At 37.9% G+C, this 11,982-nt stretch overlaps 1 protein-coding gene across 1 annotated transcript in view; it reads left to right on the top strand.

The window, feature by feature from the left end:
* The window catches only part of abhd6a (abhydrolase domain containing 6, acylglycerol lipase a), a 33,785-nt gene extending 25,352 nt beyond the window's left edge, over window positions 1–8,433 (top strand). Inside the window, 5 exon segments of the mRNA XM_056468728.1 lie at window positions 325–457; window positions 1,991–2,148; window positions 2,581–2,635; window positions 4,477–4,577; window positions 6,903–8,433. Of these exon segments, the coding sequence (XP_056324703.1) occupies window positions 325–457; window positions 1,991–2,148; window positions 2,581–2,635; window positions 4,477–4,577; window positions 6,903–7,085 (630 nt within the window). The 3' untranslated portion in view covers window positions 7,086–8,433.
* The last annotated feature ends 3,549 nt before the right edge of the window (window positions 8,434–11,982 follow it).

Raw genomic sequence — 11,982 nt, 5'->3', positions numbered from 1 at the left:
ATAGATAGATAGATAGATAGATAGATAGATAGATAGATAGATAGATAGATAGATAGATAGATAGATAGATAGATAGATAGATAGATAGATAGATAGATAGATAGATAGATAGATAGATGGATGGATGGATGGATGGATGGATAGATGGATTTATAGTCTCTTTCCCCCTTACATTTGAATAGTTTAGTACACAAGTCAAACTAAATTAGAATGAGGAATTTTGCCCTGTCATAAATATTGAAGTGTTTTGAGTCTGGATTACGTCATTGGAGGACTGCATTGTTTGTTAACGGTCTGTTTCTTCACATTTTCTTCTTTGTTTAGTTTGTGAAGAGCATTGGACTGAACAAAAAGCCTTTCCATCTGATCGGCACGTCTATGGGTGGAAATGTAGCTGGAGTTTATGCAGCTCGTCACCCATCTGAACTCTGCGGCGTCACACTCATCTGTCCTGCAGGTCTGTCTGTGTGTGTTTCAGATTCTAGCAGAAGATGCTTCATCAGCACTCATTAACAGTAAACAGCCCATTCTCAGGAGGATTTCAGGAACGTGTTATCGTTTATCATTTCATTTCATGCTTAACTTTTATTTTGCAATGTCAGACCCCAGCAATCATATTCATATCTCATGATGTGCACTTTGAGCCAAAGAACAGACGTAGATGAGGCCAGTATAAAGCACTGATAAACACTTTTACGATGCCTCTCCTTCAAATATGATGTCAAGTCTATTTTATTTCTAAAGAAGAAAAGTCACAGCATGACACAGAGTTTCTATACTATATTACACATTAAATAGCTATAAACATATATTAAATAATTTAAATTAACATTACATATTAAATAAAGTTACATTTATAAGATAATCTGGAATTTTCAGAAATTAATTATAGAACTAATATGTAGTATTATTTTAGTTTTGAGATATATTGATGTTTATGATATCACTGAGTTTTTCATTTTAGATATTTTTATTTTATTTAATTAAGACCCGGTTTCAGATAAGCGGTTGAAGATGGATGGATATATAGATATTTGTTAAAAAGGATAGATAGATAGATAGATAGATAGATAGATAGATAGATAGATAGATAGATAGATAGATAGATAGATAGATAGATAGATAGATAGATAGATAGATAGATAGATAGATTCATGGATGGATGGATGGATGGATGGATAGATTCATGGATGGATGGATGGATGGATGGATGGATGGATGGATGGATAGATAGATAGATAGATGGATGGATGGATGGATAGATTCATAGATGGATGGATAGATAGATTCATAGATAGATAGATAGATAGATGGATGGATGGATGGATGGATGGATGGATGGATGGATGGATGGATGGATGGATGGATGGATGGATGGATGGATGGATAGATAGATAGATATATTCATAGATGGATAGATGGATGGGTGGATGGATGGATGGATGGATGGATGGATGGATGGATGGATGGATAGATAGATTCATAGATAGATGGATTCATAGATAGATAGATAGATGGATGGATGGATGGATGGATGGATGGATGGATAGATTCATAGATGGATGGATAGATAGATAGATAGATAGATAGATAGATAGATAGATAGATAGATAGATAGATAGATAGATAGATAGATAGATAGATAGATAGATAGATAGATAGATAGATAGATAGATGGATGGATGGATGGATGGATGGATGGATGGATGGATAGATAGATTCATAGATAGATGGATTCATAGATAGATAGATAGATGGATGGATGGATGGATGGATGGATGGATGGATAGATTCATAGATGGATGGATAGATAGATAGATAGATAGATAGATAGATAGATAGATAGATAGATGGATGGATGGATGGATGGATGGATGGATGGATGGATGGATGGATGGATGGATGGATGGATGGATGGATAGATTGATTCATAGATCGATCATTATCTTCTTCCCTATATGAAATTGAAGCATCTGTCATTTCACCGCAGGTCTTCAGTATCCCACTGAAAGTAAGTTTGTTGAGCGTTTGAGGGAGCTGGAGAAATCGCAGGACAGAGACAGAATCCCGCTGATCCCCTCCACACCCGAGCAGATGGAGGAGATGCTCAAACTCTGCTCATACGTGCGCTTTAAGATTCCTAAACAGGTGCGCTCATGCAGATTTATACAGCCTGCCAGGGGTCGCCACAGCGGAATGAACCCCCAACCATTCAAGCATTTTACACAGCTGATGCCCTTCAGGCCGCAACCCAGCACTGGGAAACGCACATACACACTCACAGTCACACTCATACACTACGGACAACTTTAGCTTACCCAATTCCCCTATAGCGCATGTGTTTGGACTTGTGCGGGAAACCGGAGCACCTGAAGGAAACCCACATTAACACAGAGAGAACATGCAAACTCCACACAGAAATCGCTGGTACTCGAACCAGCGACCTTCTTGCTGTGAGGCCACAGTGGTTAGACCACATTTTTTAAAAAGCATACAGAATTTTTTAAAAAGCATCACCTGTGAGAGATTTACCACTGGATCAGCTCCTAAACACTCTTCTGTTCATCCTCTGTTTCCTAGATTCTTCAAGGACTGGTTGACGCTCGCGTCCCAAACAATGACTTCTACCACGAGTGTGAGTCTCATGTTCTCATTTGCATATTCGCTGTGTCAGTGTCATTGATTGGTCGCACACAGCATCATCTTACATTTACATTTAGTCATTTAACAGAAGCTTTTGTCCAAATTGAGGAGGCATTCAGCGATTCAACAAGAAGAGGCAATACACACAGGAAGTGCAGATTATACCAAGGAACTGTTAGTGCTCAGAGAATTAAGTGCTAGAGTAAGGGAGGGTTTTTTATATATTATATTATTTGTTTTTAATCTTAAATACTATATTTTTTCCAGAATTCAGTTTACTGATTTTAAAAGTAAATTTGACACAAAAAGTGATATTTTGAAGAATGTTGAAAACTAGTAGCCATTGAATTCTATTGTAGAGAAAAATACTATGGAAATCAATAGCTACTAGTTTCCAACATTCTTCAAAATATTTTGTTTTGTGTTCAACAGAAGAAAGATGCTCAAACAGGTTTGTAACAAGTGAAAGATGAGTAAATAATGACAGAATCTTCATTTTTAGGTGAACTATCCCCCTTTAAAGGGCACCTATGGTGAAAAATCTACTTTTCAAGCTGTTTGGACAGACATATGTGCATGTATGGTGTATAGACCGTCATATTGGGGTGATATAAGCACACCCAGTGCTTTTTTTTCAACTTAACAACATAAAAAACGGTGGACCAATTGGAGCGGTTTTCAAATCGACCGCTACTTTACGTAGAAGTGCGGTCCCCCCGCCCACCAATATTGATTGACAGGCGCGTCATCATATCCTCAGTTTGTTGATTCACATCCGCCATTTTCAGCGTGAGTCGAAGCGATATCACTAAAGGAACACCCTAGCTCTATTTTTAGATGCAAGGCTCATTGGGCTCAACACAAGATCAATATTCTCCACATTATCGCTCTAATCGGAATTATTGCTTGTATCTTTAGGTAGGTTTGCAAACATGTGTACTTCTCATTGAGTCTACCTTATACTTCAGCCGTTTGCATTTCTCGCGATCCCAGAAGCTCCCTGTGATCTTAACTAGCATGCGTTTCAGAATTCTAAACATAGGTTTCTATCAGGGTACACTCAAGTCGACGGCTGGGCGCCGCGGACCGCTGCAGAAACCTATGTTTAGAGTTCAAAAATGCGTGGCGCGACGATTCGGGACACTTCATGTTTCTGCCGCGCCACAGAGAGTGTCTGGTGTCCAGTGTCGCGGCTTCGAGCGGTGCATCCGGTGCCTCAGTCAAAGTTAATTCAGTGTGCGTGGTTATTAGTTTCTGTGTACAAGCTCGGCACTTGAAACTAGCACACAGTTGGCTGTAAAACTGTACAAAGACACAAATGATTTTGTACTCTCTGCTTGGTCTGTGTCAGAGTTGTACATGTACGACTGAATGCTGAACCTCTCCAGCTCCTTCTCGCAGTCTGCCTGTCAGACTCTGTTGCAAACGCAGAGCGGGTGAGCTTATGGCCCCGCCCCCTTGTTACGTTGGCGGGAAGCCGAAACTAATTTACATGTGAAGCAACACACCCCTAAATCAGCGAGCTGTGGACACGCCCCCAACATGACACTTTAACGCATTATAATAAAACAATCTGAATTGTGTTTTAAACTGAACCTAAACTGGCACACTCAGAAGAACCATAATATTAATATTACATCAGAAAAAAGAGGTAAACCATAGGTAAAACTCTTCTAACATTAATGGCATATTCTGAGGAAATTACAATGTTTTCTTACCTTAGATCTAACCATGACACAATATCGGGACGCTTTAAAATACCATACGACCTGCCCTTTTTTTAATAGCAGATCTGAGCTCAGTTTGATCAGGAAGTTTCTCTTTCTTTTGCAGGTTTTATGGAGCTTGTTGGAGAAAAATCCCGACACTCTTTACATGAGAACATGCATCTCATTTCAACTCCTCTACAAGTTATTTGGGGGAAAAATGACCAGGTACGGTAACTGTTTTGTTTCTCTCTTTCCGTGTCTCTTGCAGACAATAAAGCTCAACTTGAACTTAAACTTGAGATTTTATTTGATCAAAGACAGTGATATGACAGATTGGGATCATACCTGAGACATTCATGCCCAAATATTCAATTCAAGTTTACTTGTATAGCGCTTTTCACAATAATTATTGTTTCAAAGCAGTTTTACAAAAGGTGCACATTATTGCATATCAATCAAAATCAGAAAAGTGAAGGTTATTAGTTACCATTACTTTATTAGTCACTAATAACTTTAGCTAATTTACTAGTAACTAGGGAGACGTGGTGGCGCAGTAGGTAGTGCTGTCGTCTCACAGCAAGAAGGTCGCTGGTTCGAGCCTCGGCTGGGTCAGTGTGCGTTTCTGTGCGGAGTTTGCATGTTCTCTCTTCGTTCGTGTGGGTTTCCTCCGGTTTCCCTTACAGTCCAAAGACATGCGGTACAGGTGAATTGGGTAGGCTAAATTGTCCGTAGTGTGAATGAGTGTGTATGGATGTATGGATGTTTCCCAGAGATGGATTGCAGCTGGAAGGGCATCCGCTGCGTAAAACATGTGCTGGATAAGTTGGTGGTTCATTCCGCTGTGACGAAAAGGGCTAAGCTGAAATAAAAACGAATGAATAAATGAACTAGTAACTAATAGCATTTACAGGTAATGTTATTATATAAACATAGTAAACCTGCAATTTTATAGTATACACTACCTGACAAAATTCTTATCGTCGATCCCAGTTGTAAGAGCAACAAATAATAACTTGACTTCTGGTTGATCATTTGGAAAAGAGGCAGAAGGTGGATTTTTTTCTATGAATCATCTGTTGAACTTCATCATATCATCACAAATACTGCAGAAGACCTACTGGAACCCACATGGAGCCAAGATTCTCAGCGAAATTAGTCAAGTTTGGTAAAGGAAAAATCATGGTTTGGGGTTACATTCAGTATGGGGGGCCTGCGGGAGATCTGCAGAGTGGACAGCAACATTAACAGCCTGAGGTATCAAGACATTTGTGCTGCCCATTACATTACAAACCACAGGAGAGGGCAAATTCTTCAGCAGGATAGCGCTCCTCCTCATACTTCAGCCTCAACATCAAAGTGCTCCAGGATTGGTCAACCCAGATATGAACATTATTGAGCATGTCTGGGGTATGATGGAGAAGGCATTGAAGATGAATCCAAAGAATCTTGATGAACTCTGGGAGTCCTGCAAGAAGGCTTTCTTTGCCATTCCAGATGACTTTATTAATCAGTGATTTGAGTCATTGCAGAGATGTATGGATGCAGTCCTCCAAGCTCATGATGGAGTCAGACACAATATTCATTCTGTTTCCACTGCAGCATGACCACATATTCTATACTGGACATTATTGGAGGTTCAGTGATGAGACTTTAGTTTAAGCAGAGTCAGAGCTTACTGTCCTAATTAAATAATTAGAAATCAAGCATGATCATATTTTATTTTGGTAAAATAAGCGTAATCTAGAGGCCTTTGGCTTTCATATAAACCACTTCTGATACCAAATGATCAACTAGAAGTCAAGTTACTATTTGTTGTCATAAAACTTGGATAGGCGACAACACTTTTGTCAGATAGTGTACAGCTAGAGTCAGAATTATTCGACCTCCTGTGAATTTTTTAAAATATTTCCCACATGATGTTTAACAGATTCAGGAATTTTTCACAGTATTTCCTATAATATTTTTTCCTCTGGAGAAAGTCTGATTTGTTTTATTTCAGCTAGAATAAAATCAGTTTTTAATATTTTAAAAACCATTTTAAGGTCAATATTATTCACCCCGTAATCAATATTTGTTTCAATATTCTACAGAACAAACCACTGTTATACAATGACTTGCCTAATTACCCTAACTTGCCTAATTAACCTAGTTAAGCCTTTAAATGTCACTTTAAGCTGTATAGAAGTGTCTTGAAAAATATCTAGTCTAATATTATTTACTGTCATCATGGCAAAGATAAAAGAAATCAGTTATTAGAAATGAGTTATTAAAACTATTATCTTTAGAAATGTCTGTTTTATAAATTTCCATTAAAGAGAAATTGGGGGGAAAATATACAAGAGGGCTAATAATACTGACTTCAACTGTAGGTGATGTGAGGTCTATTTGTACATATTCAATGAAGTGTATTTGTTTATTAAGTGTATGTGTTGTCCTCGAATTCTTCAATGGTTGGCATCATCTCTTCACAAATATGTCCACATCGGTTCAATAAGAGCTGCAATATGAAAATATGCTTGTAGTTTAAAGGCTAAATATTATAATCTACAGGTTTTAGACGTGTCTGGAGCTTCAGTTTTGTCCGGAGCCATACCCGGATGTCAGGTTGATCTACTAGACAACTGTGGACATTCAGTAGTGTTGGAGCGGCCGAGGAAATCTGCCCAGCTCATCACAGACTTCATCATCGCACAACAGAACGCAGGAATCAACAGCAACAAGAAACTCTCCTAAATCAGGACACTGTTCATGTTTACGCCATGTGGTTGGTTAAAGCTGCAAACGTTAAGGTTGTTGAAGAACAAATAGGAAGGTTGCGCCACCCTGATTTCACCAAGTAGGACATGTTCCTGGATAGACATCTGTGTTAATCCTTGAACAACATTCCAATCAGCCAATCAGAATTAAGGGATGCGTTTACCATTCAGGGTTATGGTTAGGTTTATGCAGGTCTACATGATTGTTATCAACTATTATTCCCCTCTGATTTTGTGAATAATTTACAGTATGGTTGGGTTTAGGGGTAGGGAATAGGTATGGATTACATTTTCCAACTAAAATGATGATTCAGGAACACGTCATGATTTTGCCAGATATGATGCTGCGATCCTGCATTAACGTCTATGTTGATCCTGGAACATCATTTTTGCTGGAAAATCTAATCCATACCTATTCCCAGTGGCGGTTCTAGGGGGGGGAAGGGGGGTTCAACAAGCTTGTCAACAAGCTTGGCCCCCCTCTGGCCCCCCTAAATTTGGAGGCTTATTTTTGTGTCACAATTAAAACGCCACGGAAAAGCGAGATCAGCCATTGCTGGCGGACGGAGATATGGCCGGCTCTCGCGCGCTCTCAGTGTCGCGCGCACTCGCTCTCTGTGTCGCGCGCACTCGCTCTCTCTCTCTGCTTTTCCTTGACTTGTATGCGCATCAGTTTCCCGCCTTCTTCAGAAGTTAAGCCCCACGTTGACACAGGTAATAAGAAAAATTCAACTTCAGTCGTGTTCATGTTGTGAAACACTATCAAAATGTCCACTGTTGATATATTAGTCTTCTGTTTTCAATGGCGATTTTAACACTGATAGGAAGTCCTCCGCTCTGCAGAGGCTGTTATTAATCAGAAATTGAGTGTACATAGTTTTACGCTAATAAATGCAGTCTTGAATTTACGAACAGTCGGCAAGTACCAGAGAACAGTTGTAACACATTGATCAAATTTTTCAGTCACGCTCATGTAAAAGTCCTATTCATCTCGTTTAGTTTTGCCTTCATTTTTTTCAGTCATGACAAAGCACGAGTCTTCAACACATGATTTATTTACAACACGTTGTTAAACACAATAGTTTAACTCATTTCTGATAATAACTAGCTACTTTTTTATCTTTCCCATGGTGACAGCATAATATTTTACTAGGTTTTTTGCAAGATGTATTCAGATTAAAGTGTAATTTTAAGATTTAACAAGGTTATGTTAACTAGGAAAGTTAAAATAATAAAACAAGTTATTGTATAACTGGTTTGTTGAGTAGACAATCAAAAATCTACAGTAAATATTTCTTAAGGAGGCTAATAATACTGGCCTTAATTAAAAAAAAAAAAAAAAAAAAATATATATATATATATATATATATATATATATATATATATATATATATATATATATTTTTTTTTTTTTTTTTTTTTTTTTTAGAAAAACTGCTTTTATTAAATACAAACTATAAAAAATAAAACTTCCCTGCTGAAAAATCCAGCTTAAACCATTCTAAGCTGGTTGGCTGGTTTTAGCTAGTTGACCAGCCTGGTTTAAGAGGGGTTTTGGCCATTTCCAGGCTGGTTTCCAGCCATTTCCAGCCTGGTCTTAGCTGGTCTGGCTGGAAAATGACCAGCTAAAACCACCTTGACCAGCCTGGTTTAAGCTGGACATAGCTGGTTTTGGCTGGGCTCCCAGCCTAGTTAGGCTGGTCAAGCTGGTTTTAGCTGGTCATCTTCCAGCCTGACCAGCTAAGACCAGGCTGGAAATAGCTGGAAACCAGCCTGGAAATGGTCAAAACCCCTCTAAAACCAGCCTGGTCAACCAGCTAAAACCAGCCAACCAGCCTAGGCTGGTTTAAGCTGTTTTTTTCAGCAGGGTTATTATGACTTATAATAAGAATTATTTCTGTTTTATAGGTAATATTGTGAACATTTTCTTGGTTTATTAAAGATCACTTGTAAAACATTATTTTAAATGAATGGGAAGGCAGAAAAAAATGTGACCTCAACTATATCTGTTAAAGTTTACAGGTGCAAAAATGCAAATCCTTGATGCGCTTGAATGTTAAACGTGTGTTATCCTACGATACAAAGTTACTTGTCAAATATATTAACAAGGAAGCCTATTTAGAGTCTAAGTTATTTAATTATCTTGTTTATGAAGACCGCAGAGAGATGCATGAAAAATAAAATGACTTTGAATACCTTTTAAGTAGTTTGTGATGTATGTTAAAGTGTGCCCCCTAAAAGTACAAGTGGCCCGGCCCCCTTATTTTCGCTGGTCTAGAACCGCCACTGCCTGTTCCCTACCCCTAAACCCAACCATAACTGTGAAGTATTCCCAAAATCAGAGGGGAAGAATAGTTGATAACAATCATGTAGAAGTGCATAAACTTAAACGGTAAACATATCCCTTAATTCTGATTGACTGATTGAAATGTGGCGACACAGTGGCGCAGTAGGTAGTGCTGTCGCCTCACAGCAAGAAGGTCGCTGGTTTGAGCCTCGGCTGGGTCAGTTGTCGTTTCTTGCATGTTCTCCCTGCGTTTGTGTGGGTTTCCTCCGGGTTTTCCCCCTACAGTCCAAAGACATGCGGTACAGGTGAATTGGGTAGGCTAAATTGTCCGTAGTGTATGAGTGTGAGTTAGTGTGTATGGGTGTTTCCCCAGAGATGGGTTGCGGTTGGAAGGGCATCTGCTGCTTAAAACATGTGCTGATTAAGTTGCCGGTTCATTCCGCTGTGGCGACCCCTGATTAATAAAGAGACTAAGCCGAAATGAAAATGAACGAATGAATGAATGAATGATTGGAATGTTGTTCCAGGATCAGCATAGATGTGAAATTCAGGATCATCGTATCGTACTTGGTAAAATCATGAGTGCCATCACAAGGGCTTTTCACACTCAAACTATACTTTAATAACGTTCAACTTTGTTTTAATTCAACCCGTTTAAATTGTTTGCTACCACTTACCTTCATAAGAAATTGTAAATCCAATGAATAATAATAATATTTCAGTGCATTCATTCTAGGTTAATTATCTCATTTGCATATTCGCTGCATCAGTGTCATTGATTGGACGAGCAGAGCACACAGCATCATCTTTAAATTTAGTATACTATACTATATTTTGTCCAGAATTAACCCATTTTAAAAGTAAAAATGAAACTTTTCTTGTCCAATCACGTTTTCTGTCACCATTTCTTTTATTGTAGCCATAAATTCACATCAGTTTCACATGACTTTGATGCAAAATCGGTGCTCCTGGGTGTAACACTACTCCCGAAAATAAGATGTTAATCCTATTTTTACAAGTGTGAAAGATTATTTTACTCTGGGTATAAAAGCTGGGATTGATTGACAGTAACCTGTGATTAATGGCTTACAGTATGTGTTTATTTCTGTTTCCACCTTCAGAAGGTATAAAAAATACAAAGTTAGGCTACTTTGGCCACTTGAGCAAAAACAATTCCTTTTTAAGTCCAACTCCATAATGTCCCATAGGAAATGAATGGGGAATGCAGAAATTAAAAGCATTTGTGTGTGTGTGTGTGTGTGTGCGTGTGCATGTCCGTGTGCATGTCCGTGTGCATGTCTTTGTGCGTGCGTGCATGTGTGTGTGTGTGTGTGTGTGTGAGACAAATCCAACACAATGCACAATCATGTGCATACACAAACATGAGTACACCCCATTTTGAAAATGACTATATTTGAAGTGAATAAGTCATATATTTTGGTGCATTTGAACAAAACTGATTTATTAAGCAGATATATTTATTAAAATAATATTGAATTCACCAAACATCTTTAGAAATAGAAAGATAATGCATTTAAATTCATGCACAATGTTGCAAAAACAAATGACAAAATTTAACACCATTGCAATCAGAATTATTAGCCCCCCTTCGAATTTTCTTTCTTTTTAAAATATTTCCCAAATGATGTTTAACAGAGCAAGGAAATTTTCACAGTATGTCTGATAATATTTATTCTTCTGGAGAAAGTCTTATTTGTTTTATTTCGGCTAGAATAAAAGCAGTTTTTAATTTTTTAAACACCATTTTAAGGTCACAATTATTAGCCCCTTTAAGCTATATATTATTCGATAGTCTACAGCAGTGTTTCCCAACCCTTTTCCTGGAGGCACACACACCAACAGTACATACTTTGGATGTCTCCCTTACCTGACTAATTAACTTCAGGTTTTGGAGTCTCTTCTTATTTTCTAATTAGTTGATTCAGGTGTGTTTGATTAGGGAGAGGTTGAAAATGTGGACTGTTGGTGTGCCTTCAGGAACAGGGTTGGGAAACACTGGTCTACAGAACAAACCATCATTATACAATAACTTGCCTAATTACCCTAACCTGCCTAGTTAACCTAATTAACCTAGTCAAGCCTTTAATGTCACTTTAAGCTGTATAGAAGTGTCTTGAAGAATATCTAGTCTAATATTATTTACTGTCATCATAGCAAAGATAAAATAAATCAGTTATTAGAAATGAGTTATTAAAACTATTATGATTAGAAATGTGTTGATAAAACTCTTCTCTTGGTAGAAAAAATAAACAGGGGGGCAAATAATTCTGATTGTAACTGTATATTTTTTTTTCTCCTGAATTTTGCTCTTTAAAATTTTATATATGATACTTTCCCTAACATATAAATTTGGGTGTACTAATTTTGGGCCGTTATCATACATTATTTTTTTAGATTAACTTCAGATTTGGTTTCAGTACTGACTAATCTAACATATGCCAACACAATCTCACGGCAATTCGTAACTTTTTGATTTAGTGGCTAATTCGTTTGAATTCGTATGATCTAATTCGTACGATTTAGTACGATTTGCTCATCCTCCAATGACGGTTGGGTTTAGGGGTGG

Source organism: Danio aesculapii, chromosome 11, assembly GCF_903798145.1.
Source record: "Danio aesculapii chromosome 11, fDanAes4.1, whole genome shotgun sequence".
Taxonomy (NCBI): domain Eukaryota; kingdom Metazoa; phylum Chordata; class Actinopteri; order Cypriniformes; family Danionidae; genus Danio; species Danio aesculapii.
This window is presented reverse-complemented; position numbering and strand designations above follow the sequence as displayed.